Below are 27471 nucleotides of genomic sequence, written 5' to 3'. Positions count from 1 at the left end.
ATTCCACGGAAATACAAAAGTGTATATATATATATATATATATGAGAAAGAGAAGAGCAAGTCAAGAAAACAATTTGCAGCCACGGTTGTTTTTGTTTTCTTGTAGTTTGAGTGACAAAGACTAAAGATCAAAAGGAGAGTGGAAGAGGAAGGCCACAGTGATGTGTTGCCATAGATTCTGTGCACCAATGTCGTACGAGGAGGAGGAATTCATCGGCCGTGCATGTTAGCCCACACGCGCACACTCGCACCTTCACAGCTAGCCTACATTTCCTCAACCCTATGGCTAACATGACTACTGCTGGCAAACGAAACACCGGTGCCAACTTGAGGCGACCTACATCTCTGGTGAGATCAAGAAAGTGCACAATATTTTCAAATCAACATTATTTTGATGTTGTACCAAGGCAAACTAGACAATATCGTGACCATAGACACAGATGTGCTCATGCATTAACGCGCTCATCGGGAGGCCATTTTCATATCAAGCTAAACTCATTTGTGTCAAAGGTTAAGCTCAACCTTCAAGATGTCTTGTCCTGTCATTGTTGTGCCTGCAGGGGGCGCCCCATTTCAATGATCAACGCTTTGAAAGTGATGAATGTACGGTGTGCTTTGTGTCGTTAGTGATAAGCTAACCAACCACCCGGTCAACGACAGACTGGGGCTAGACTTGTAGACTAATAGAGTGGAGTGCAGGTGTTTGCCAAGCAAGTCCTAAAAATTGGCGACTGAATTTTCAGTCCACATCCCTGCTAACCAACCGGTCATTGCACAGCGCTGCACACACAGCGCTCTGAAAAATATCTCGAAATGCTCGGTCCAATTTTGCACCAGGTAGATTGGTGAGAAGAATAGACCAGTCACAAAAAGTTGAGGATATTGTAGATTTCTAAATGAACCAAAATGGTTTACAAAATATCTCAGCGCTCTCATATAATAGGCAATAGGACACATTGGAGCTCAAATGTAAAAATTGTCTCACACAGATGTTCACGCAAACATGTACACGCAGCGGGAGGTCACGTCGCGGCGGCGGGCGGGCCATAACCGACCGGCCTGCGGGGGTTGCCATGCGCCTTCGCCACCTATTTCATGCGAGCGCCGCGGACGATGCGTTGCCACGACAACACGGCAGTCACCCGCCTGTACCGGCGAGCCTGGCAGGAGCCAGGAGAGTAGACAGCGGAGAGAGAGAGAGAGAGAGAAAGGCTGCTTAGAAAATCAACAGAAGTAAACACATGGTAAGGCGGCGACATCATGGTGGGGTGCTTGTTGGGTGGGGGAGGCGGGGTCACATTGTTTATAAGTCCACCACGTTCGTTGCCGATGGCGATGGTCACAATCATTTGGCACAAATGTAGGTTTGGCACGGGCTCATTTGGACAGGATCTTCTTGATGTGCTCCACTTCCATCTGTCACAGGATTTGAACGAGGTTGGATTCCACCGTCGGTGGTGTTGAAAGTCCCCGGGTGCTAAGCGCTCATCTCACCTGTAAACCCAGACGAATCTTCTTCTCCTCATCCAGCGTGCCGGCCAGCTGCTTCATCTCCTGCCTGTGCTGACTCTTGAGCAGCTCCACAGAGCTGCGCAGCTCTCGCAGCTGCCTCCTCAGCTCCTCTAGCCGCAGCTCGGGAGAGGGGCTGGCGCCGGCGGACGACGGTGAGGCCGGATGACGGCCGGGGCCGGCGGATGGGCTCAAAGACGAGGACGATTTGGCGGCCGGCTGAGGTTTACTCTCGAGCGCCTGATCTCGTGATTCGTTTTCAGTTTTTCAGTAACAAATCACTTATAGTCCCAATGTGAGGCATAGAGCTTACTTACCAAAATGATGGGAGCTCCCTTCCTCGCAAAAATCTCCGCAGGTCTGGACTGGAGCGGTTCTGGGTCTTCCTTGGCTGGTGTTGGTTCCATTTGGTCTGCGTTGCTGTCGGTCAGCGAGGACTGCAAAGTCGGTAAGTCCATCAGTAAATGTGAAGCTAAAGCACGTGTTAGAACAAGCCTCTTTGGCACATATGAGAACCAAGACGCCGTGATACATCGACAACTAACTCCGTCGATGGCGACAGACGTCCAAATCCATTTTTACTGGTTCAGTGGTTGGATTATTCAACACAAAGTGACCACCTTCAAATGTGCTTCATCAATCACTTTACTCAAACACTATTGAAATCAAAGTGTCCTCGGTTCACCGCATCGGTGAAGACGTTCTCACCGATGTGATAATCTGCGAGCGAGGCCGGCGGTCTGTGACTCTTGGCCGCGACGCCGTCGGGTGACTGAGCTTCTCCGCTGCTGGGACCACTGCGTCCAAGTCCAGGTCTGAGCACAAATATATAATGACGTCATCCTGTCCTGTCTGTACGCTTCAGTAATGCTAACCCTCACCGGCGTTCTGGGACCCATCAGCAACCGATTCAGGTGTCCTGGCCCCACCCTCAGACTTGGGACTTTCACACCTGAGCAGCCAGACCGCACACACGGCACCGAGGTTAGGGTGAGACGGGGTGGGAGGGGCATGCAGGATGTTGTGGAAGCGCGTACTGACACCAGAGCGGGAGGTCTCTCGGGGCGCCTCGGGGATTGTTGGCAATTGGACGTCTTTGGAGGGAAAAGTTTCTTGGGGAGGACAGTCGGGTGGGAGGGCTTGACGACCTCGTCGCCTACATGCACACGCACGCGCACACACATACACACACACACAAACACACACACATTGGGGCAATCTAATTACGTTTTTTTTACAAAGCCAAATTGTTGAAGTAGAAGCGTAGGAGAAAGAATTGAAGTGAATTTCTAGATGAGCGTCTTTGGTAAAACGGATGTTACAAGAAACAAGGAGAGTGAAAATTGCGTCCCAGTCGATATCTACAGCAGCATTAAAGACTAACTCTACCCAAAATGTTCTTTTTAACACGATGTTCTATGCAACCCAACTTGTCCAAACACAGAGTTCCGATTAATGCTAGCTATCAATAAAAAGCTATGCATAGACGTTGCATACTCTTTAAGGTGCAGTTCAAGTGAGAACAACGGGGGTACCTCGATCCTGGTCTCTGTGTGGCAGGTGCTCGGGCCGCTCCGGAGGAACCTTCTTGCCATCCGACTTTTTCTCTAATGGTCAGTTATGTCTGCTCGTCATTCCCTCGCTCTCTTGACGTATCCACAATGTAAACCGCAAGAGGACGAAGGAGGAGTTTTTTTTACCTGCCGCCGTGTGTTTGGCCGACGACGGTGCGCCGGGAGGCGGCGGCTTCTTTGGTCTCTGGAAAGAAAGAATGTATTGGGAGCCCCCTCTAGTCAATTGATCTAGAGCCTAGTTGTACTCTAGTGGTGCTCAGAAAGAACAACGCCTATGCTTTTCATTCTTCTCAAGTGTTTGTTTTCAGACTTCAAGAAGCTTTTTACCTCTTTGTCGGCTTCCAGCAGCTTGACAAAGTTGTCCGGAAAGACGCCCTGTCTGCCACCCACCTCGCCCATCCACCAGCCTGTGTCGGCGCACTCCTGCACGGCAGCGCGCCAGCCAGGTAAGGTCCAAGGCAAGCCTCCAGAGTCTGCATTAATTCCAACAGACCTTGGTGATGATAGTGATGATCTCGCCCTCTTTGATGGTCAGCTCATCTTTGTTCTGCGCTTCGTACGGAAAGAGTACTTTACACAGCTCTCGACCTGGAAGCGCAAAGAAAGCGATGTGCGGCCTTTCTTCGTGAGAATGAGAGCTTCGAGAAGACGGACAAACGAATGAGCTGAAGTTGACCTTTTCCTCTGCTGTCGGGGTCACCCTTCATGTTGTCGGGGGCTGCTGCGCTCGCCGTCTTCCACTCAGCAACCTGGAAGACGCAAACGGTACCATTGCTGCGTGCGTGTTAAAGGGTTCGTTGTCTCGGGGTGGAAGCCCGTGTTTGCGGAAGCTTCTTCCACACTCACAGGGCTGCTTCTGTCCCCGACGTACACATGCTGCTCTGTTCACAGCCCCGGCCTTCCACGCCACCCCCTCCCCTCACTTGAAAAAGTCACTCAGATCTGATTCAAACTAAATGTGCAATGATGCACGCCCAGTTCCAGAAATAAATGGAATTCCCATCTCATCGCGCGAATAAAAACGTGCTGCACGTGTACGTGTTGTCTTCTCACGCCAGTCAAGGCCTGGCCACCGCTGGCATTTAGCGTCTTCTCTCAAACACAAGTTGCGTTTTGCAGTGGGCTAACGTGGCTTTGGGTGACTCAGCATAAAATTCACTCTGCCTTCAACCCCCTTCCCGAATCCAACCCTCCGGCCGACAGCCCATAAAACAAGCCATGCGCAGCGGGAGGGAGGGAGGGAGGCTGGCTGGCTGGCTGCACAACATCCTCCCTCATGTGTCACACATGGGAAGCAAGCCAAATCAACACCAGCGCCCCCTTACGGAGCTAAGTGGTATAGAACGAGGTTGGATGGAAACTATCCAGTATGCCTGTCAAAACCTTGTTGAGCTGCAGTTTGCAGTGGGAAGGCTGAATTCAGCACATGGCACAGTTTTTGCACCATCTTGTGGACATTTCAGAAATATCACCAATGTGCAAAAGGGAACCAAATGCCTATTAGTCAAATGCTGGTCGGAGCTGGCTGTACTTGGACTCGTGTTGGTGCGCCCATTCACCTTGTCGCCCTCAGCATCCAGATCCACGGAGCGAGGGCGGAGCTTGATGGGCTGGTCTTTGAAGATGTCTCCGAAGCCGAAGCCTCTCACCTACACGGAAGACACAACGGCACCATCTTCAGCTCTGGCAACACAGCTATGGGTACTTTGGAAGCTTTTTTTTGTCACTTTTGGGGCTTTGCCATGAGTGCTGAATTGTAAAAAAAGTGTAAAAAAGGGCGACTAAGACGCTGCTGACCTTTTTGGGCTGGATTTCCTCAAAGCCTGTTTCAGATCGACTGTCCCCTCCATCGCTCTCGCTTCCCGGGCTGTTCTTGCCTACGCGCATGCACGCACGCACACACAAATCAAGATCTGGATCTCATACATCGCCGCTGTCCGATTGGCCGAGACTCACTGCTGTGGCCGCTGCGGGTCTCCTCCTGCGAGGTGGGCGTGTCGGCCTCCAGCAGAATCTCTTTGGTGAAATTGGAAGGGAACATGCCACTTTTGCCATTCAGGATGCCCTCCCACCAGCCCTCTTCCACCTGCGCATGGCACAAAACACCCAGAGGACGCTTCAAACCCACGAGGCACAAGTTGAGGTGAGTTGAGAAGCTTTGGTCAGTCAAAAGTAATGCTTTGCCACCATCTTGTGTCTAAACCTTTTCAGGACAGGCGTCAATGCCATCGGCGTAAATGGTCGGCATCCAAATGACGCCCTTTGTTCCCAAAAACGACTTGACTCTTACCTCGGCTACGATTTCGATGATGTCGCCTATTTTCAGCTCAAGCTCGTCTTCGTGCTGAGGCACGTAGCTGAAGGCCGCTTTGCAGCGCCTCTTGCGGATCTGCTCGGCTGCAATGGACATTGGCACGTAAGTTAAGGATGCAAATCCACAAGGCGACATTTTGCTTTGGCTGCTCTGCATCAATGGCAAAAAGTCAACACCGACACAAACAGCCCACTGACTACATATTAGGGCAGGCAAGCTAGCTACCTTTCTCGGCCGGTCTGGCGCCGGGCTCGGACACGGGACTGGCTCGGCCGTTGGACAGGTCCGCTTTGACCTGACCGCCGTCGCGCTTGGCCTCTTTCTTGATCTCCTGCAGAGAGAGAGAGAGAGAGAGAGAGAGAAAGAGATGTTTTGCTTGGTTGACCTGTTTCAACTTTCATCTCAAATATCCAACGTTTTCTTCTGAAACAAGACGCTGTGCTCGTAACGTTATACCTTGAAAAAATAGGATACAAGATTAATAAGTAGACAGGACACCAAAGAGGGGGCAAAGGGAGCCAGGGAAGGGGGACAAGCTGAGAAAGTTGGACATGACGGGTCACATGTCCAACGCTGCAACCGTGGCGACGCTGTTTCGTAAGCCCCTGCCTGGCCTGTGAAGCAGACAGCCTGGTTGGACTGACTCACACACACACGCACGCACGCACGCACGCACGCACGCACGCTCTCCTCACATGTGGCATGGCAAATCTTAATGAGCCACAAGATTCAACTATGCAATGCCACTTCCTATGCAACGCTTGTCGTAGCTCTAGCCATATTTGAACAAATGGTGATTCTGATGATTGATTGACATGTGACGGATTTCCGTTCAAGCGGATGGCGATGCGTTAAGCATCGGAACTTGCCAGCAATGCCACATTGTGCGTGCGTATTCAACGCAGAGACCTCGGCCACTTTGAGGGTAGGCAGAGCAATGAGGAAGACAACGTGATTCGGCATATCTCAACAGGAAACATCTGTGTATTGTGGTGTGCGTGGGTGGGGGGGGGGGGATCACTCACTCTTTTCACTGAAGTTGCACTTCTCTATTTCAGGCCTCAGCCAAACTAGGTAAAAGTAGCAATGAGCATCCATGATTGAATCGGTTTGCGTGAAATCATTGCTAGGTTTTGCGTCTGAATCATAGCTGGCAAAGAAAAATTGGTGGCGAGCCAGGAACATATCAGCCAAGGGTCAGTCTGTGCATTTCACGGCCGCGGCGCTTCAATGGCCCCCATAAGTGCAATCTTGTGACAATCACACCAGCATGCTATGACTGAGTCGACTCGCTCGCACACACACGGCCATTGTCCCGCAGCCCGACAGTGAATGAGTGCTGTGACGGTGGCTCAGCACAAATCCTGCGCCTGACAAGACCGCAAAACCATCTGTGCTCATTGTGTCACTGCTCACTTCCTTCCAACACACACACACACACACACAATTCAAGGCGCTCCCTGTTTTTTTTCTTGCCGTCTAAGCAGGTATTACATTTAAACGACTCGAGCCCAACAATGGACGTCAGTACTCGGTTCGGCGGTTACTCACCCGCACAAAGTTGTCGGGGAACAAGCCCCGGCGGCCCCCCAGCTCGCCCTCCCACCATCCTCCGTCGTCTCGTCGTATGTTCACAATGACGTCGCCCACGCTCAGGCTCAACTCGTCGTCCCGCTGGGCCTCGTAATCAAACTCCGCCACGGCCTCCACTGCAAGGCAGAAAGTCTGAGAGTCAGCGAGTGGCCCAGGCTTTTATTTCATTGTTCGTCGCCGAAGGCCTCTGCCGGTCCCGAGGCTCCAGATCGATCTGGCTTTCGTCTTAACGCCGATGCAAGGATTCAGGACCAAATGTAACGTAGCACGATGACTTAGAGCTCAATCTGATTTCAACAAGGTACCGGAAAGTCGCAACTTGCTTGCGAAGCTAACTAGCGCCAGGGATTAGCTCAGATGCAGAACAGACGGACAGACGGGCAGATAGATGGATGGATGGATGGATGGATGGATGGATGGATGGTGAAGCACACAACTTGTTGCACAGGCCGATGCTTGATCCTTGTCCAAAGTGTTTTACGGGGTGTGGTAACCATGGAAACAAGCATCTCAACGAGTAGCTATGACTCATCCACGCTGGCTTTCCCAGTCCAAATTGATGGCTTGATGCACACACGTGGAGCACGTGAATCCTTTTGCATCGACGTGGTGGAGACAAAACCCGGCAAAATTCTCATACTAGTGATGGAAGCAAGGCTGTGTTGATGAGTGTGAGAATGGAGAACAGAGAGGGAACTTGCACCTGTCCCCCGCCGTGGACTCGCGCTGATGCGGAGATTGACGGACACGCCACGTGCTGACGTGAGCTCTCGGCGACGGCATTTACGTATTCTCTCATTTGTATGGAAGCGGCTCGCCAAAGCCACTTCAAGTGTGGCTATGACTTGCCCAAAATTTCCCCACGTCAAGTCAGAAAATATCCGAGTGGTCTGAGTTTATCGTCAGACCGATCTGTATTGGCCAGATCGGATTGGATCAAATGAGATGAGATATTCCTTTCTCAAGTGCCACGTTGTGAAATGACAGCTCCGACACGATTTGAAATGCTTTTTCCGGGCTGCTCCCACACAGCCAACAACAATTAGCTGCAGTGTGCCATTCAGATTTATTCTTGCTTGCCCAGGAAGCTAATCTAATACTCCATTTCTGGACTTTAGCTTCTCTCTTCAAAGTCCATTCAAATGTCACTTGTAGATGAAAGAGGAGCGATTCACAGTCTCCTTTGCCCGCCTTGAAGTTGCGACGGCAGCGATGCCGCTCACGTACGCTACGAGCTAAGCTAACGTATCGGGTGCTGTCAGATGCGGCCTGAGGTTGTCACCTTCAAAACTGTTTTGCTGAGACTTTGAAATGTCACCTCTCTTACGTCTTCATGCAGCTTTGGTCTGTTGTGGACATTGTCTTGAGATCCAAGACTCATGTTTCTCTGAGTTGCAGCCCAAAAGTCCTCTTTACAAAAAGTCTCTGAGAGAATGGAGAATCGGTTTCACCCTGGAACATCTTAGCCCAATTCTCGGTGACCCCAAAGGTTTTTCCAAAACAAAATATTTGTGACATTCGGAGGACACCTTTGCCATTTGTCAAATTGGCAAATAGGTCTTTTGGCAAATCCCAAATGGTGACAAAGCTGGGCTTCGCTTGACATACTTTTCTGTATCTTCAGCTCAGTGTTCACCTATGACGCGGAGCAGGGTTGGTTTGTTTACACGCGTTTCGAAGAGTGACCCTCGTGTTGGAGGACAAATATAAAAGTGAAAAGATCTGACGTCTCTACTGCCTGTCTGCATGCAGACTATTGATGAAATAATTGGCCGTTTAGCAATGGATGATTCGGCCATCAGCCCCTCGCTGCACCCTGGGGGACGCGCCTAATGAGGAATGTCACATTCAGCACGTTCACGCGCACACGCGCACGCGCACGGACGCATAGAGAGTGAATGCAAACGTGTCAACATCTGCAACTCATCATCTCATGAAAACATCCACGATCAACCATGGCGGGAGAGGACAAGATAGTATGTATACACGCGCACACTCACACAAAAACACACACACACGGGCGGAGAAAATGAGGTCTGGGAGCACCCACTTTATGGACCTGGACTTTCCGCTTCTGTTCATCCAGATGCGCTGGGGGATATTCTAGAAGACAGCAGGCGAAGAAGAGGGAGGGAGGGAGGGAGGATACAAAGAGAGGGTGGGGGAAATATAGGGGGAGAAATGATGCACCTCACCCATTTATGTCTCCTCGGTGCTCCTCGGGCTTGGTTCGGTACCGTACCAGGCGGTCGTTCAATGTATCGAGCGACTTTGTTGAGCGCCGAGCTACGCAGCCTCCTCCTCCGCGCTACCACAGCTCCGCTAGAACGGGAGGAGCGTCACATGAAACCATGCTCCTTCCGCCGCCCCCCCCCGACACCGACGCACCACAGAGAAGTCAGAGAGCGTGTGGCCAAAACGGGAAGCAGGCTGGCTCTTCTGGTGCCTTACCGTGCCCTCGGAAAAATAATCACCGCCCGCCCTTCCCAAAACTGAGAATTGAGCGCGCTTTGACGCAATTGGCTGGGGCGTCCCTCTAGATCTGGATGAGTGTCACAACAAGCCTTTTTACACAACTCTCAAGCTTTGAGTTTCTATTTGTCATGATTTTCTCATTTAAATGGTTGATTATTTGTTTGTATTTGTTTAGAACTTTTACTCTTTTCCAAACTACGGCACAACCGCAATATAATACAATCTATTGTTGAATGAATTTCTCTGTCACAGTATCACTCAGGACAGTGAGTATGTTGATTTGGGTCTCATTCAATTGTGCATGTGATCCTAATGCGGTGGAAGTCAAGATCTTCTGATCTGGTCTCATCAACGTGTCTGTCGCTGTAGTTAGAAAGCATGTGACTCCTTTTAGCTCACTAAGGATTCAAGCATTTCCGACTGATATTGAAAGCAGCGTAGCTCTGACGTCCAATTCTCGCAACTGTCCTTAATTCTCGCGATGATTGCAGTATGTCAGTCAGAGCGTTGCGTATTCAAGTAACATGAAGATATGAAGATGACACTTTTATTCATTCACTATATATTGTTCGCTCTATATGTCAAGCCACTTGAGACAACTTACGTTGTGCAATCGTGTCTTGTAACCGGACATCCCTTTGTTTGGCTAGTGATGAAACAAAATGCATCAATTTCTGTATTTCTTGTCCCCACGTGGGTCGCGGGCGTGCTGGAGCCTATCCCAGCCATAATCGGGCAGTAGGGGGGGGGGGCACCCTGAACCGGTTGCCAGCCAATCGCAGGGCACACAGAGACGAACAACCTTCCACACTCGGACTCACACCGACGTCACAGTGCTGCCATGAAACAAATGATTGAAAGACTATAATAATTAGTGGCGCGGTGACACACTGGTTTGCATGAACCCCTTACACCTCAGAGGTTGCGAGTTCGATTCCACCCCCGGCCCTCCCTGTCTGGAGTTTGCATGTTCTCCCCTTGCCTGTGTGGGCACTCCAGTTTCCTCCCACATCTCAAAAACATGCATGGTAGGCTGATTGAGCACTCCAAATTGTCAGAGTGCGGAGGTTTGTTCGTCTCTGTGTGCCCTGCGATAGGCTGGCAATCGTTCAGGGTGTCATAGGCCTACTGCCCGATGACTGCTGGGATAGGCTCCAGCACGCCCGTGACCCCAGTGGGGACAAGTGGTACAGAAAATAGATGGATGCATAATAATTAGTGCCAAAAGTCGCACCTGAAATGTACATGTACCTCAAAAGAGAAAATTGAAAATGAAATGATTACTGCTGAAATATGCCTTTGGTTTTATTTCTCAGACTTATTGGTTCAACTGCATGCCATACATGGTGGAATGTTCCCCGTAGAGACAGAAAAAAAAAAAAAAAAGTTAGGCAGAGTCAGATATTGGCGACGTAAGATGGCCGCTGGTGGCTTCGCCCCCTCCCGACGTATATTGATGACGTGTACGGAAGTGCTCTCACGGTCTTATAGGACAGGACAGAAGGACACATTTCGCCGAGCGTCTATCGTTAGCGGCGGAACGGGAGCCTTCCTCAAGGTGAGCTGAAATGAGCTGAAATGCGTATAATTATAATTGGAATAAGTCCATGTATTTTTCGACCGTATGCGGTCGCACCGCTTCGAGCCTTCGCGCCATTAAGACTGTTTTGCAATGTCACGTAAACGACGTCTCGCCGCCCCCCCCCCCCCCCCAAAAAAAAAAACCTCTCGCCGGTCATGTGCGTGCAGTCAGAATGAAACCAAATCCACTTTTACGTGATCTTAATTGTAGCAATCAATTGCCAAAGAGAGGATGAGATGTTCTTGTTCCTGTTTCATTTTCATTTGTTTTATTGCTCGAAAAACATTGGTGCCTGATTTCTAACAAACATGCGAAGAAAAAAGTTGACATAATTTCTGATACGCCGGTTGGATTATACTCGTCGCGTTCGACACATCGTGGCTATTTGTTGAATTTCTCGCCCCTCTTAGATTTTGGTATAAATGTACTTCCGTGAAGTAGTCTACAGCGCGTGGCTCCTTTTTAAGTTCCACTTGCAAGGAAGGCCTCAATAATGAAAGTTCCTCCCTCTTTTGCCAGTAAACGAACTTGTTTCAACTTGGTGAACGCGAGCTCAATGTCATGTGTTGCGCTATGTTCAAGATGTCCGTCGTTGAGCAAGGAGAACAAAGATGTGGAATCATAGTTGGGTCTTTATTTGCAAGATCTTGGGTTATCTCACGGCAGTCAGACTCCAGATCAGAAGGTTTTATACTGTCCGCAAGCAAGAATACGGAAGGGAAGAAAAGTTAGGGGAAAAGAAGGAAACATATCCTCATAACAATGTCTTGATATCTACTGAATGTTTTGTATCAATGTGTCATGACATTAATGAGCTCTGCCTTATGTGTCATGGAAAAGTTACCAAGCTGTGTGTGCCGTGTCTGTGCTCTGATGTAGCAACTATGTTTATATAAATGAATATTTAGACATGGCTGTTGCTCCCTTGTCATCTTGCACACCTCTTCCTGGAAAGCGTTACGACCGCAAGGTGAAAATTAGCCCGCATGGTTGTGAGGGGGCGGTTTGAGAAACCAGTTTCGACATTCTTTGCACTGGCTGTCCTCAGGAAATTGTGCTTTGCAACTAACAGTAATGAAGCAGTGTGTAAGAGGAAGTACTAGGCAGTTAATAGTTTAGAATGCAAACAATTCTGCAAAGACGAGGACTGTGAGGAGGCAACTCCAGCTTTTTGCTTTTCACCTTGAAGTCAAGTGGCTGAGAATGGCCGCACTGTACACATCGTGTGCCGAACAGACTCGCTGAATGGGTCAAACTTATTGACAAAACATCTCTTTCAGAATCAAAATGGATCGAGTCAAGACTACGTTTGACAACATGGTGAGTATGCAACCCAAGTGAGAGACTTTGAAAATAATGCTCTTTGTTGTCTTTTTCTAATTGCAAAAATCAAAGATATTATAATCCAATCAAAGAAATTAAATCTAAATGAATGGTTTGTATCAAATGGAAATCACCACTTCAAAGTCAAATGTGAGCTTCTTTCTCAAGTCCAGAAAGAAACGTTTTGGCCCAAGCAGCAGGCATAGTCGGGCCCCAAACTTATCCTTCCTTCGTCCCTCAGATGAAAAGCGTCCGGTACAGCCGCTTCCCCACGCAGCGTGACGAGGAGACCAACCAGAACGTGGAGTTCAAGCTGTCGGACGACGACAATGCGGAGGTTGGGCCGGCCGACGGCTCGCCGGGCTTCCGGCGAGTCCCTGACGGCGCCTTGAACGGCTGGCGCCTCCTCGTCATCCTGGCGCTGGGCTTCCTGCTTGTCTTTGCTGTGGGTGGGTAGGGGGATTGGCGCGAGGGCGTGTTGTCTGTTTTTTTTTTTGTTGTTGTTTTATTAGACTATGTGAAAATAAGTGTGAGTTGGACACTTTGGCAGGCTCCTTGGTGGGTCACTTCACTGGGAAGAAGCTTGACGCGGAGTCCACCAGCTGCCCAAGTGAGTCTGTGCAGGCGGGGGTCATGAAGGAGCAAGGGACAGGGGAAGGCGCCAACGACAGCGGTGAGGACGTGTCGCAGGAAGAGGTCCCGCTCAGCTGGAATGAAATCAGCCGGCTTCTCGACGACAAATTCACCCGCCCCGCTTTTGATGAGCGTCTCAGGTAAACTGCCAACTTTCCAAGCACACGTCACAGGCGGCGGCAGTTTGATGAAAATGAAAACGCTGTCACAAAGACAAAGTTGCTGTTGTTCAAAGGACAAATGATGGAACGGAATCTCTCCTCAGGACCTTTGACATGCCGTCCCGGTCGGCGGGCAGTGAGGGTGACTTCCGCCTGGCCGCGGCCATCTCAGACGAATTTAAGGCGCTGGACCTAGAGACCTGGGCGGACATCCACTACGTTCAGCTGCAGAAACCCGACAGGTGCTTCACCTGTACCCTCGCCCTGTTGGTCTCCCACGTGGTCTTGTGCCAATGAGCGCATTTGTCCCAACAGCCAGCGCCCCAACACCGTCACTTTCGGCAGCGAGGTCTTCAAACCCGCCGGTTATTTGGCCTACAGCGCCATCGGGAAGGTGGAGGTGAGCGGCAACAGCCATACGCCAGTAATTAGCCAAGGATTGCGACGCTCCAGATGAGTTGCTCTTTCTCAGGGCAAGCTGGTGTACGCCACCTACGGTCGTCGTCAGGATTTTGATGCCGTCCGGGCGGCCGGCGTGGAGGTGAATGGCAGCGTGTTGCTCTTCAGAGCGGGAGCGGGACAGCTCACCTTTGCTGAGCAGGTAAAGGCCGACACTTTCAAAAGGCAAGAGATTATTGATGATTGTTTTTCTTTACTTTTCTTTTTTTGTGCCCATTGTTCAGGTTGCCAATGCCGAGGCCCAGGGAGCCTCGGCCGTCCTCATCTACCCCGACCCGGAAGATTTTGATAACATGGCCGATTTTGAACTCTACGGCCACGTAGGTGGCGCCGGCGCGCAATCGCCGTGCCACTTTCACCGGGAGTCTCGTGCTTCACTTTGTCTGCTTTTGGCCTTCGTCAGGTGCACCTGGGCTCGGGCGACCCCTACACGCCGGGCTTCCCCTCCTTCAACCACACCCAGTTCCCGCCCACCCGCTCGTCGGCCCTCCCCAGCATCCCGGCTCAGACCATCACCTTCCCCATGGCTAAAACCCTCCAAAAGTAAGCCTGCCTGCCCGCCCACCTGCCGGCTGCTTAGGGCCAGGCCAAATCCGTATGCCGAGCCTGCGCCTGTGTGCAGGGCGATTGGCGGCCCAAACAAAATGGGTGGCACGGAGAACATCATCGTGGAGGTCAACAACGTGATGGTCAACACCAAGGTCCACAACGTGTTTGCAGTCATCAAAGGATTCATCGATCCCGGTATGGTACAAGTCAATTGGCGTGTGGCCACTCTGTTGCCGTCTGCCTCCGGGTGCTCGGAGAGAGTCCCGACTTGTGCGTTTGTGTGCTGCAGACCAGTACGTGGTCCTGGGGGCGCAAAGGGACGCGTGGGGTCCGGGCTATGCCGGAGCGACTGTCGGCTGCTCCGTTCTCATGGAGATGGCCAAGGCCTTCAAAGACTTGGTGGAAAGAGGTAAGACACAAGAACATCTCCATACCTGATTGGATTTTTGGAAGGTGCTTTCTGCTCCATGTGGACAAATTTTCTCATTTGCATCACGTTTGGACGGCTCTGTCCAGACGGTGTCCGGCCCAGGAGGAGCCTGGTGTTTGCCAGCTGGGGCGCCGGAGAGTACGGGAGCGTCGGTGCCACCGAATTTTTAGAGGTGAGTGCTGCTTATGTATGGTTTGGCCAAATCCACACTTTTTTTGTTTGTTTTTCAGGGTTACCTGTCGTCCATCAACCAAAAGCTAGTCACCTACATCAGCCTGGATGGCGTGGTCATGGGTAGGTTCAAAGCGCGCACAATCAGCGACCCTCAACGTTGTCTGTTAAGCGTGCGTGCGTGCGTGCGTGTGGTGTCGCCAGGTCGCGGCGGCTTTGTCGCCTCAACAAGTCCACTGCTTCGCAAATTGTTGGAGGACACCATCAAACAGGTAAAGTCTGTCAGTCTGCTTTATTGTCATTTATTGAATAAATAAATCCATAAATAAGAGGGGCAAATGTGCATACAGCAGACAGTCAGAATATAGCGCAAGAGGAGTAGTGCAAGACAGCCAATGTGGCTCAAAAGGCCAGGACGTTATGCAGAGTTTAGGATCCTAACAGCCCTGGAGTATGAAGCTGTTGGTGAGTCTGGTGGCGCAGATTTTTCCCCACAATTGACAAAGCTTTTGCTCGCAGGTGAAGAGCCCGCTAGATCGGGGCACCGTGTATAATATGGTGGGACAGACCAAATGGGAGGCCAACGTGTGAGTTGTGCCGCCGTTAGCCCATGACATCAGCGCAAGCGCTCTCATAAGTGAGTCCGTGCGCGTATTTGCAGACTGAGGCCTATGTCCGTGGACGACCCGGCCTACCCTTTCATGGCTTTTGCTGGCGTTCCCTCCATCTCCTTCCACTTCATCACTCCCAATGTGAGTCTTCTTGGCTGCGTTTCCACCTTTGCGTAATGTGTCTGTGGACCTGAGCAATTTTTTTCTTCTTCTCGCCGCAAGATGGAGACCTACCCTTACGACGGCACCTTTCTGGACAATGCCGACCACCTCAACTACAACACGGCCCACGAGACTGGCAAGATAGCGGCGCTGGCTGCGCAGTTGGCCGGCCGCATGGCTCTCCGCCTGGTCCACGACCGCATGCTCAGCTTGGACATGAGCGGGTACCGCAAGGTTCTCCCCAAGGCCTATAGCCTGCTCTACACGCATGTGCGCAAGCTCGTCAAGGTGAGCCCCGGTGCCGGTCGGGAAGATCTCTAGCTGCTTGGAAATTGCCCTCCCAAGCTTGTCCGATTATCCCGAGACTATGCTCTTGTTTGGTGTGACCAAACAAGTCGCTTTGAATGGCTTTTTACAAGTTTGGAAACTCATGTGAGGGCTTGGTTCTGTGCTGGCATGATTTGAGTGTTTCCCGTCAAGCTTGCTGCATGTTTACAAAGGAGTCTTGTGCAGAGTGGTGAGCTGGAAGGCGTGGACCCCAAATGGCTGAGCAACGCCTACGGATCCTTCACGCGAGCCATGGCCAACTTAAACAGAGTCATCATTAACACCGACCCAAACGAAGAGCGCGGCTGTCGGCGCGTCAATGAGAAACTTATGAGTGTAAGATGTCCTTTTCTTTTAATGGTGTAAAGTGACCAAAAACCTAGCTTCTCATCTCTGACCCTCAGGTGGAACGCAACCTCCTCTCGCCGTACGTGTCCCCTGTGGAGACTCCTTTCCGCCACCTCGTGCTAGGCAGAGGCAAGCACACCTTGGCGGCCCTGGCCGAGACCACGGACCCCCGGGACCTCCACATTCAGCTGGCCTTGGCCACCTGGAACCTGAAGATGTGCGCTCATGCCGTGGTCAGCGACATTTGGGAAAACGACAATCGAGTTTAGAATGTGTGCACGTGCGCGCCCCCCAAAGTGTGAGTGAAAACACATTTTTAGGCACTTAATTGGCTGTCAGTCACAGCTCTGTCCCTTACAGGTATTATTTTATTTGACAATTCACATCAATTGAGGGCACTTCCTTGTAAGAATGAAGAAAATGATGTTTCGGTAATTGTGTAGCTTTTCTAATAGGTTTTTTTGGGGGGGAGGGAAGGGGGGGCTCCTGGTCCCATCCTATGACTTGAAAATTTTGCATGCTACTGACACCCCCCCACCTCTCTCGCCACATCTTTGCCACCCAAACACTGAGAACCTTATTTAATACTTTTTTTTGTAATATATATATGTTATCGGAAGCAGTGCCTTCCATAATTATGACGGTTATACTGTCTCATCTGACAGCAGTATCTGCTAAGCGAACTTAAAACTCAACTGTTGGCACCGAAACGGAGGCAGCTAAAGCTTTCGAAAAGATTGTTACCCCCGCAAAAAAAAGTCAATGAAGCAAAGCGGATCAAAGTCCTCATTGAGGGCAATTGGCAAGCAAATTTTGGTTGCTGATCTACACTTAAGGACCAGTTGACGCGAGCTATCGGGGGCAATGACTCCCATGATTAATGAAACCCATTATCGGGGGCAGCGTCTCCCATAATGACGTCGAGTGATGGTAGTTTTTATCTACCGATGCGTTTGTTTATTTTGTCTTTTTTTTTTTTTTTTTATACACTTGTATTTATCGGGAGCAGTGCCTCTCATATTTCACTCCAAGGGTGGAACAACTTATCGGGGACAGTGTTTCCCAGAGTTTTTTACGTATTTATTATGATTTTTGCTTTGTGGTAGCTCCTTGGGGCTCGTTTTCTTCCTCACTGAATTTCCTTCTTTGTCGCTAGGGAGAAAAGTGTCTCATCTTCTATGCTCGCTGCAAAGATGTTTTTTTTTTCTGTGTTAAAATTGGAAATCAAATTATTTTTGTGGTGACAAATTAATGTCTAAGTCAGGTTTCGTTTCTGTGACGTGGCGATTTATGGCATCCCCCCTCATATATTTAGCACCTGTATTGGAGAATTTGCAGGAATTCAAACACCATGTCTCCTGAAAAGGAATATAGTTGGTCCATACAAGCTAATTGAGTTGCAGCTCATCAATCAACTTTGTTACACAGAGGGGAAAAAAAATCATTGTCACTTTAAGGTAATTTGTTGGATTTAGTGTGGGTACTGAATTGATTGTCGGATTTGGGATTTCTGTCACTTTTGAATTTTTTTCTTCCATGTTTTGACGAAGATTGGAATAAACTCCTAGCTGTGCATCCAATTTATATTTGTATTGGTATTTTTTGCATTAAAACGTCATCTGCGGGAAAATATTTTCTAGTTAACATTTTTGCTCAGTCGTTTTGCTACTTCCGGGATACTGTGCGACGCGGATGAATCTCAATGTGGTGCTCAGACTCTTGAGCTTTGCGAAGGGGGGCGATGCACGACACTTGCCACGGCGGAAGAACGAGACTACGCTCCTGTTAAATCTCTACTCATTTGCCGATATACCAACACGTCCTGCTCGAGAAGACGTACCACAGCGTCGAGTGGTCTTCAAGCCCACCTCCACTGGTCGGTGTACTCTGTTTTAGTCCACGGATCAGCAAAATGAGGAAAATAATTATAAACGCAACGTGATCATCGCGATGTGGTAAATTCCCATGTTCTATTTCAAAACACGAAAATGATATGTCATTCATACATCTTTATTTTCTTTTCCTGACTTAATTCCCTCCGTTTTTCTAGTTGCAGTTGGAGGCTGACCTGCAGCCATGCTGACCTCCTATTTCAGTTTTGATCCACTTCTAATGCATCAACAGCGCGTGTGCAAGGTAAAACCGGACTAAGTTCATATGGGCTTTTCTATGAAACGCATACACAAACATTTTTGTGGTACCCGAGTTTGAACGCTTAAGACACTGGACTGGATTAAAAGATTAAACAAATAGCGGTCGTCTACTGGGCAAACAGACGGCTCACAACATTACACATCCCTGCCTGCAGTTTTATAAAACGCTAGAAACTAGCTCGTAGTAATTGTCATCATAATAAATGAAGTTATTGACGTCGGTGTCACCACAGTAGTGTAACGCTTTCAAATATGAATTTCAGTTATCCTCTTTTGACTTCTTGTACTAATTATACATTGAATTTCAAATGATTAAGAATCGCTAGATTCTGTAATATGCATTATGTTTTTGAAATCAATTAATTGATGAGCAACATGCTCAATGTAGCCCGAGCTGCTATATTTGGAACGTTGGCCTGTTCCAAACCTCGGCAAACGCATTCATGCAGATGGGAGCCTGCGGCCAGTGGTTGCCATGGTAACCGTGGGAGTGGAGGCGGGGGGGGGGGGGGGGGGGCTTAATGTGTGCATAGAAAGAGAGCTACTACATGTAACACATCTAATCTCATCGTTATAACATCCACTTGGCTGTGCCTCCCTTAATTGCATGCGGGGAAGTATCCATCTCTCCGTCCGTTTGTCTGCATCTTTATTTGCTGCCTCCCCGGTCCTCCTCCTCCTCCTCGATAGCTCTGCTGAATTATTTAGCAGGGTGGCCGAGAGGCAAGCTACGGAGATGGCGGCGGGACGTCGTGACTCGGCAGCGGCGGCCGGCCAGCGTTTGGATAGGGGGACGCAGTGAGACAGAGCCAATTTGTCTGTAGGTGGATGTCGGCATCTTGACGCTAGAAGTCTTGTGGCAGATGGGGGACGGCTACACGTACCGGAGACTCCCCTACGCCAGGGGAAGAGAGGCGGCCGATGAGGAAGACTCGGAGGGGAGAGCCGGGATGCCGGAGAATGACGGGAGACAAATGGTAAACGTGCGCTACAATCACTTTTCATCGGTGGGGGGGGCTTTGTCCATTTGCTCCAAATGCAAACTGGCATTTCATAGCTTGCAGTCATGCGCAAGCTCCTTCGTCTTCGGGTAGCAAACACGAAGCTCTGTCTTAGCGAGTATTGGGATCTGACCCTAATTGTGTCAATGTAAAGGTATCACAGAGGCTGCCGTTTTAAATGGAACTCTGATGGGATTTGATCCAGATTCCACAGTAGTGTAAATGCAACTTGTGTATTTTTGGTGCAGATGCAGGGAGAGGAGGGCACGGAGTGGCTTCTGGAGCTTCTGATGGACGTGCAGCTGCAGCAGTACTTCCTGCGCATTCGCGATGAACTCAACGTGACGCGGCTGTCGCACTTTGATTACGTCAAGAACGAAGACCTGGAGAAGATCGGCATGGGCCGACCCGGTCAGGTTCTCGACGCCCCCCCTGCTGCCTCCCGTGTGCCTGTTTTGATGGAGATGTGCATTGTCTGTCTGCAGGTCAGAGGAGGCTGTGGGAGGCCATCAAGAGGAGGCGAGCACTGTACAAACGCAAATCCTGGATGAGCAAGGTAAGGTGCAATCAGGTCAACATGACACGCTACGAGCTGTAATGTCAAATCCATTGCCGTGGAATTCAGATATCACGAATGTCACCTTCTCTCCTTTCCTTGCGCCCGCAGGTGTTTCCCGTCAAGCGTCCTGACACCGAGCCACAGCCGGCCCCTTCGCTGGGGGCGACGGCATCCGGTGGCTCCTCGTCCCCTGCCGGGAAGTCGGCAGCCTCGCTCACCTGCCTGATCCGAGAGGCGGAGCTGCAGCTGTTTGAGCGTCTCGGCGACGGCACCTTCGGAGTGGTGCGCCGCGGCGAGTGGAGCGCCCCTGACGGTCACGCGGTGAGACACAAAAACGGCGACACTTTTGGATGAATGAAGAAAGCCACTCAACTCACTTGACCATACACCGAGCATTACAGTTATCTAATCAAAGCTATTCGACACAATTCAACATTGGGACAAATGTGGTGGCAAAGCACTTTATATGACGAAATAAATGACATTTATTTGTATTTTTCAGCCTGTCTGCTCCGCTCACAACATACTTTGACAAACCACAACCTTAATTTGTGCTCTGGCAGCTGTCCGTAGCGGTCAAGTGTCTGAAGGCCGGCGTCCTGGAGTCAGACGGGCTGGACGACTTCATCAGAGAGGTGAACGCCATGCACTCCCTCAGCCACCAGAACCTCATCCGCCTCTATGGCATCGTCCTGACGCAGCCCATGAAGATGGTGAGCCGCACACGCACACGCGGGTGAGGTGGGGGGGGGGGTCAATTTTGAATAAAGAGCGGCTGTGGTCAGGTGACGGAGCTGGCTCCTTTGGGTTCCCTGTTGGACCGGCTGAGGAAGCGTCAGGGTCACATTCTCATCTCATCACTCTGCAATTACGCCGTGCAGGTAAACACACTTTAGTGGAAAACCTTGACAAAATGATGTCCTTCATGTCTTGTTTTATGAGTAAAATGTCATTGTCATAGAATCAAGTAAATAGTTTAGTCTGGGATTTTATATTTTGGATTGATTGATTTTACAAGTCTGTCAACTACTGTTTTGTATGTGATGAACTTGCGCAATGTTTGGGTGGGCAAGCAGTTTGTAGTGGTACAAAAACTATTCTTGATGATTTTTATTTGACATTCCTAATCTAAATGGTTGTATTTATTTTAGGGGAAATGAATGAAAATCAGCATGGGGCCCATCAACAGTGATTGAGGGGAGGGGCTGCAGTCTAGAAATGTTGCTATTGTATTGCCTATTTGCACATGATGAAGAAGCCAAAGTCACTTGTCCGCTTTTGCCGGTCCAGGTGGCGTGCGGCATGGCCTACCTGGAGCGGCGCCGCTTCCTCCACCGCGACCTGGCGGCCCGCAACGTGCTGCTGTCCACCAATGAGACGGTGAAGATCGGTGATTTTGGCCTGATGAGGGCGCTGCCGTCCCACTCCGACCACTACGTCATGGAGGAGGGTCACAAAGTCCCTTTCCCATGGTGCAAATCTTTTATGTCACCCGTCGAACGATAACCACTTCATCAATCTTTCAAAATTTTGCACATTTTGAAATATCTGCTGAAACAGAGCATGTCCTATGGCGCCGACGTTAACAAGCGTGCTAACTGCTCCTTTTGCTAAATTGCATTTCATTCAAATTGTCCCCGGCCACCCCCCACAAAGCTGAAGATGGCGAGGCGTTATGTCCAGGGCAAAGCGACGCAATCGCCGAACACACCACAACCCTTTCACGGTCCGAAGCGGCTGCGGTGGGAACGAACGATGACGTTGATTCATTGCAGGTGTGCTCCGGAGTCGTTGAAGACCCGCACTTTCTCGCACGCCTCCGACACCTGGATGTTCGGGGTCACCCTGTGGGAGATGTTCACCCACGGGCAGGAGCCGTGGCCGGGCCTGAACGGGAGTCAGGTATTCTTCTCGTGGCAAGGAGTCGCCGCTGGGTGACGACTTGAAGATGTCTGGCCTTGGCAGATCCTCCACAAGGCTGAGGTGGAGGCAGAGCGGCTATGCAAGCCGGACGACTGTCCGCAGGACATCTACAACGTCATGCTGCAGTGCTGGAGCCCCAAACCCGAGGAGCGGCCCACCTTCGCCGCCCTCAGGGACTTCCTGATGGAGGTATGGCTGCAAGCTCCCATACCTTTCGGCTTGTTTGCCCGCAGCGGCGACGACGGGAACTTTTTGCTTGTTCAGAGCACGCCCGCCGAAATGAGGGCCCTGCAGGACTCTGCCGAGGACAACAAGCTACACATTCAGATGAATGATGTCATCACCATAATTGAGGGAAGGTCAGTCGGTAGAGCTGCTTGTTGTCGCCCAGTTCAAGTTTTGGTTGTAACTCCGCGCATTTCTGCTTCTAGGGCTGAGCACTATTGGTGGCGCGGTCAGAACCGGCGGACGCTGCAAGTGGGCCCGTTCCCTCGCCACGTGGTGACGGCGCTGACCGGCCTGTCGGCGGAAGACATCAGCAAACCGCTAAAGCACTCCTTCATCCACACGGGGCACGGAGACACGGATCCGCACAGGAGCTGGGGCCATGCCGACCGCATCGACAGGTTTGTTGCACATTGATTGCACTTGCCAACTGGCTCCCTCCCAGTCTGTGGTACCTAGCCATTATTGGACAAGCCCAAAGTCGCCTCCCTTTTCTCCACTAGAGTGCAGCCTCGCACCATTGACAGCAGTTCAACCACTGCCCGCATGTTGTTTACGCACTTTGGTATTCACCCGATGATACATTTCTCTCTTCAGTCTTTATTTGGGGAACCCCATGAAGCCCCCCGACGTCCTCGGAATGGACCCCTGCATCTCCAGACCGACCAAACTCCCCAACCGGACCAAGAGTAACGTGCATTTTTTGTCAAGATTTTTTTGCCAAGCAATTGTCACAGCTTTCCAAATTGACAGAGCAAGCCCCGCCGCGTCCTCCTCAGCCTGCAGTCCTGCTCAAGCGTAAGACTCCCTCTGCCTCCGTGCTAAAATGGCCGCCGTGCGTGACTCTCCCTCTGTGTCTTCGCAGAGCCTTTTTACGACTCGGTGATGGAGGACTACGACGACGACGACGAGCAAGGCGCCCGACCCGGCCCCGAGAGGCGGAGTCTGTCGCTGGGCCTGAAGCTGCGCCGACCCGACTCTGGCGAGGTGTCGCTCATCGACTTCACGGACGACGGCTTCAGCTCCGCGACCACGCCCTCGCCGCTCACTGAGACCTTGCCGCGGGACCAGGACACGCTTAAGGTGCGCTTAGCCAAAACTGTCAAACGGCGCAGTTCTTGAAATGGCATAGTTTGTTGAATGGAATTACCATGTATTAATATCATGGTGGCTCTTACTTAGCGATGGTCGTATACAAAAGCATCACCAGCTCCTCCACCCATGTGTCAGATTCACAAAGTTTGTCATGACAGAAAATCAATCCGATTCTTGACCCTCCTCCCACGCTTTAAGGCAAGTGGGCACTCGTCAGGGGCCTTCTCCTCGGATGCACACAATGTGACAAGATGGCACTCATTGATTGGCGTGACGCTGCTTCACGCTTTGATACGCCACTTTGTGGCTTTCTCCTTGCCCCGGTCTTACATCAGCAGCAAAAAAACAGGATAACACGCATGTCCCTATGGGGTGGGACTGTCCTTATCACTGGGGTGGGTGCTTTAGTGTCATTGACACTTGACTGAGGACTATTCGAGACCCCGGAGAAAGTGCACAGTCGCCCATGATAAGGAACTAATGGATTTCTAGTGTATTCAATTTCGTCATCCCTGCTTTATGTACTCACTCACCTCACACCAAATACTGTTAAGCCTCACAATTGATGCGGGTTAGGGACCAAGCCTCGATGCCAATATCAAAAATGTTTGAAAAGCACACGTATACACACATAAGCACACACACACATACATAAGTGTTGAACTTTTCTAGTCGTGTTAAACTTGAAATATATTCCAAGTTGAAATAATACAACGTGTTGTGAACGGTCTCTTAGGACACCCCGTCCATCCTGGACTGGCCCCTCCCGCAGCCGGCCTACGATGAGGTCGCACCCGATCTGCGGGACCAATCTGAGGACCAGGAGGTGTGCTCCATCAACAAGGCGGCGGTGGCGGAGGATCCCCCTGCCACTCCCAACAGCTCCGTGGCGTCGGCCCGGAACGAGTCGCAGTCGGCCAACCTTTTCCAAGAACTCCAGAGAGAGGTGCCGCAGGCATTTATTGGACGTTTAACCCCGGCCGTGTTTCCGCCTCAAACATTGTAGCTGTGCTCATGTCAATGTTTTGAAACATTCTAAGGCAAGGATATGGCTTTAACTTTGTCATTTCATCTCCATTGTGGTCAATTGAAGCGCACCAAAGGTGCATTCTGTAATGACAGTCTGGAGTTATGTCATTTGGGTGCAGCGGAAAATGGAGATCAAAGAGCATGCTTGAAACTACAAGGCCTCGAAGCTTAAGACTGGCGCTGTAATGGTGTGATCAGGTTTTTGTTTTTGTGCTTGACCAAGGTGATGGTGAAGCTCCAGGTTCCCATGGCAACAGGCCGCTCGCTCCCCTCTTCGCCGCTTCCCCTGCCGTTCGCGGCTCAGCAGCAGATGGGCCCGCCGCCACCTTCCGAGGAGCGGCCCGTTCTCCCACCCCGCAGCCCGGCGGTATCCCTGCTACGCCCCTCGGTGGGGGCGGCCCACCCACGCCGGGGCTCCATCTCGCTGGAATTGGAAGACGTGCCCCCCCAGCTGCCGCCGCGGGAGCGAGCCCTCTCCCAACCGGGCTCTCGCTCGTCTTCGCCACTCACCCTCGCGCCGCCGTCCCAGTCGCCTGCGGCGCTTCCACCGCCCCCGCTCTCAGTGTCCCCTCGCCGGGCCTCAGGCCTTCTCGGTCCTCTTCTGTCCTCTTCCTCGCCTCCTAGAGTAACGTCTTTGTACCCGTCCGGCTCCTCTTTGGACCCCCTGACTTCACGCAAGGTTCACGGAACTTCCGCTGACATGGAGGGCCCGCAGAGCTCCGCCCGTGCCCCATTGCCGGAGCGACCGGCTCTACTGGAGAGGTAGGATATGAAACAGGAGCGATGACAAAATGACTCAATTCACATGCAAATTCTATCTTGACGTTAGTTATTGAACTGAAAATGCATCCCAACCTTTACTGGCATGACCTTCTTTGATCTGTCGAATATGCGCTTGTTAAGATGGTTGCGCATTTACTTTCAATGTGAGCCTTGCCCTGAAACATCATCCCAAAGGATATATAAAGAATATAACAATATACGCAAGCGAAAAGTTGGCCTGGAGGCAGTTAAGTGAAAGACGGAACTAGATGGGCAGTAGATGGGCAGAATGAGCCAAATGTCAGCAGTAATGACTTGACTTGTCACTGTTGATCAGATAGCACTTTGAGATTCTTTTATGAAAGCGCTTTACAAATCAAATGTATTATTATTAGATATGGTGCTGCCAACATGGCTGCAGTCAAACCCATGATTCAGCATCTTGCCAGAGCCAAGCCCAACTCCTCCTACAACAACAACAACGGCCGACATGAGCTGAGCGTCGCGCAGGTGCGAAACCAACCAACCAAGCGGCGGAATCAGTGTGCTTTTCTGACTGATTGATTGATTGATTGATTGATTGATTGATTTGAAATTGATCCCCATCAGATCCAAGAAGCAGTCCACGGTGTCACACTGGATGAGTGTCATGCTGCCCTGCAAGCTCACCACGGGGAAGTCCGGCAAGCCATCAACGATTTGAAGGTGCTGCCTCATCCGTGGCACCTTTGTGTGGTCAAACGCTTGAAATCTTTTATCGAAGAACAAGATACGTATAGCAAGGGAAGACGGTGCAGGCAACGAGTTGTTGTCTTGCTCAAACAACCCTGAAACGCTTTTGAGGTACCCAAACGCATGATGCCATTTTCTCATTGACTAAGGTGGAGCAGCTGTTTGGCGTTGGCCTGCGTTCCCGACACGAGTGCGAGGCGCTCCTGCGGCGCTGCCGGTGGAACCTGGAAGAGGCCAGCTCGCTCATGCTGGACACGTACGGAGCACACAGCAACAGGTAGCAAGCACACTGGCTTTGTTCAAACCCTTTTAAAAACTTGCTCTTTCTGCGTCATAATGTATCATTTCATGATGGTCGGACTATTCCATTTTCCAGAAGACATTCACATAAGAGTGGTGCTCTTCTGAGATCTGTCATAGGGCCGCTCAGTCTGGTCTCAAATCTTTGTTTGTCTGGCAGAAAGTGACAGCGGGAGATGACGACGATGCCTCACCCACTGGAGGACCAGTGAATGTTCGTCTTGTTGTACTGTTGCTAAGTGCTTGCGCCAACTCTCGCCGACTGCGTATTTATTTTCATTCATTTCATATAACTCTTACAACTGTTCCATTCAACCAAGGTTGAAATAAAAGTAATGTGAAAGGATGGCGTCTGTCACAGCTTTCGCGGAAATCAGTGGGATTGAACTTGTGAGCTTTCCACTGCAACAATTTGCGTGCCTTGGACAGCCTTTGTGAATGGCCTCCAGTGCAGAAGGAAAGCGGCGAGACTGTCCAAATGACAGACTTGACTGACTCGATCAAGCAAATGGATCAAATCCCATGCTTGAAATTAGCAACGGAGAGGGAACAAAATGATGAGTCACAGCTGGCCGGCCAGCCTGTCCTCAACTTGACCTTCTGACGGTTGTGGCTATTTTCGCTCAACTTCCGCGTGCATTGCGTGCATTGCGTGTCACCCAACTTGCAATTTTCAAAGTTTGACGGTTGCAAACTAACGCCGTTATCTATTTGAGGACGTTATTGGGGCGACCAGGCTGCAGACAACCGCGCCAAATAAAAGCAAATTTCCTTGGTGCTTTGCGGCATCTGCGACGACCTTTGAGTCAGTTGACGCATTATGTCGGGCGGGCGGCGTACTTTTCCGAAAGGGAAAGGCCCAGTCTTTTAATCAGCCTCGAATGTGCGGTCGGAGCAACAGCAGCCACTGTTTTTTTTTTTGTTTTGTCCCTAAAGATGACCTTGCACGGCGAACGTGCGTCTGCGCATGCAGGCATGGCGTATCACGTCGCGCAAAAGCCCATCGGGGCACTTTGACTCAGCGGAAACCGACAAGAAGAGAGTGTTTGTGTTTTCCCCCAGCTTCTTTTGAGCTTTTCTGCTTCGTGAATGCACTTTTGGATTTTGCCCCACGCGCGTGACCTTGACTAACGTAAACAGCGCCTGTGAAGAAGTTGCGGTTCCCTCCCAGCCCCCCCTCCCCGTCCGATCCAACTATCAGTACCCACAGACATGAATGTATTTGCACATTTCTTTAGTGTAGCTTTCAGATTGTCAATTGTGCCGTCGTCCTCCAGTCCGAATTGATTCGTTCTCGTTTGTGATCATTTTCCTTCCCTCTTATTGATCGCATGGTGCTAAGCGATAAGGCCGCCATAATGACGAACAAGTCGGCCAAGTGACTTATCCTTGAACCGGAGCGCGATCGAAGGTGTCGGAGATGTTCCTCTCCCTCGAGGAGGAAGGGCTCGTCATCAAAAACAAAACGAGG

At 50.7% G+C, this 27471-nt stretch overlaps 3 protein-coding genes across 9 annotated transcripts; 2 read left to right on the top strand and 1 right to left on the bottom strand.

The window, feature by feature from the left end:
* sh3kbp1 (SH3-domain kinase binding protein 1) lies at window positions 1-9466 on the bottom strand. Of its 5 annotated transcripts, XM_085939666.1 has the most exons (20): window positions 9379-9446; window positions 9233-9312; window positions 9041-9093; window positions 6949-7106; window positions 5623-5728; window positions 5374-5480; window positions 5040-5169; window positions 4881-4960; window positions 4643-4732; window positions 3760-3832; window positions 3577-3671; window positions 3411-3506; window positions 3210-3267; window positions 3045-3116; window positions 2551-2665; window positions 2391-2461; window positions 2218-2324; window positions 1827-1946; window positions 1495-1749; window positions 1-1416 (listed from the first exon to the last, which is right to left on the bottom strand). In XM_085939666.1, coding segments are annotated over exons 3-20 (1773 nt in total). In that variant the 5' UTR covers window positions 9042-9093; window positions 9233-9312; window positions 9379-9446; the 3' UTR covers window positions 1-1377. The 5 variants fall into 5 exon arrangements, with proteins under 5 accessions (XP_085795792.1, XP_085795790.1, XP_085795791.1 ...); XM_085939664.1 differs by lacking the exon at window positions 9041-9093 and having other exon boundaries at window positions 9186-9312; window positions 9379-9466; XM_085939665.1 differs by lacking the exon at window positions 9379-9446 and having other exon boundaries at window positions 9186-9365.
* A 1487-nt stretch (window positions 9467-10953) lies between these two features.
* tfr1b (transferrin receptor 1b) lies at window positions 10954-17801 on the top strand. Its single transcript, XM_085938794.1, has 19 exons — window positions 10954-11023; window positions 12328-12367; window positions 12612-12819; window positions 12921-13143; window positions 13269-13406; window positions 13480-13564; window positions 13637-13765; window positions 13848-13943; window positions 14027-14166; window positions 14246-14367; window positions 14462-14581; window positions 14689-14774; window positions 14833-14896; window positions 14978-15045; window positions 15293-15360; window positions 15435-15525; window positions 15607-15834; window positions 16060-16209; window positions 16278-17801. The coding sequence occupies exons 2-19, from the start codon at window positions 12335-12337 to the stop codon at window positions 16488-16490; spliced, it is 2262 nt and encodes a 753-aa protein (XP_085794920.1). The 5' UTR covers window positions 10954-11023; window positions 12328-12334; the 3' UTR covers window positions 16491-17801.
* Window positions 17802-17853: 52 nt separating this feature from the next.
* Window positions 17854-26327, top strand: tnk2a (tyrosine kinase, non-receptor, 2a). 3 transcript variants are annotated; one of them, XM_085938793.1, is made up of 23 exons: window positions 17854-18176; window positions 18272-18357; window positions 19086-19172; window positions 19238-19351; window positions 19624-19791; window positions 19866-19931; window positions 20043-20255; window positions 20498-20647; window positions 20720-20815; window positions 21225-21406; window positions 21710-21836; window positions 21900-22046; window positions 22122-22216; window positions 22289-22483; window positions 22680-22771; window positions 22836-22880; window positions 22948-23165; window positions 23914-24123; window positions 24430-24968; window positions 25364-25478; window positions 25578-25673; window positions 25850-25977; window positions 26161-26327. In XM_085938793.1, exons 4-23 carry the CDS (start codon window positions 19238-19240, stop codon window positions 26165-26167), a joined length of 3003 nt encoding a protein of 1000 aa, XP_085794919.1. In that variant the 5' UTR covers window positions 17854-18176; window positions 18272-18357; window positions 19086-19172; the 3' UTR covers window positions 26168-26327. The 3 variants fall into 3 exon arrangements, with proteins under 3 accessions (XP_085794919.1, XP_085794918.1, XP_085794916.1); XM_085938792.1 differs by having other exon boundaries at window positions 19083-19172; XM_085938790.1 differs by lacking the exon at window positions 19086-19172 and having other exon boundaries at window positions 19199-19351.
* Window positions 26328-27471: the final 1144 nt, after the last annotated feature.

This window comes from Syngnathus leptorhynchus, chromosome 19 (assembly GCF_054491065.1).
Source record: "Syngnathus leptorhynchus isolate UIUO chromosome 19, UIUO_Slep, whole genome shotgun sequence".
NCBI lineage: Eukaryota > Metazoa > Chordata > Actinopteri > Syngnathiformes > Syngnathidae > Syngnathus > Syngnathus leptorhynchus.
This window is presented reverse-complemented; position numbering and strand designations above follow the sequence as displayed.

Bases quoted from the DNA above. Each gene is read 5' to 3' on its own strand.
- sh3kbp1 (XM_085939664.1), bottom strand. The intron at 5,481-5,622 runs GTAGCTAGCTTG...TGTCCATTGCAG, and splicing joins CGCCAGACCGGCCGAGAAAG to CCGAGCAGATCCGCAAGAGG. The intron at 1,750-1,826 runs GTAAGTAAGCTC...TCACGAGATCAG, and splicing joins AGGGAGCTCCCATCATTTTG to GCGCTCGAGAGTAAACCTCA.
- tfr1b (XM_085938794.1), top strand. From the start codon at position 12,335: ATGGATCGAGTCAAGACTACGTTTGACAACATG. The intron at 13,144-13,268 runs GTAAACTGCCAA...ATCTCTCCTCAG, and splicing joins GCTTTTGATGAGCGTCTCAG to GACCTTTGACATGCCGTCCC. The intron at 13,944-14,026 runs GTAGGTGGCGCC...GGCCTTCGTCAG, and splicing joins ATTTTGAACTCTACGGCCAC to GTGCACCTGGGCTCGGGCGA.
- tnk2a (XM_085938790.1), top strand. From the start codon at position 18,298: ATGCTGACCTCCTATTTCAGTTTTGATCCACTTCTAATGCATCAACAG. The intron at 19,352-19,623 runs GTAAACGTGCGC...TTTTTGGTGCAG, and splicing joins AGAATGACGGGAGACAAATG to ATGCAGGGAGAGGAGGGCAC. The intron at 24,124-24,429 runs GTGCCGCAGGCA...TGCTTGACCAAG, and splicing joins TCCAAGAACTCCAGAGAGAG to GTGATGGTGAAGCTCCAGGT.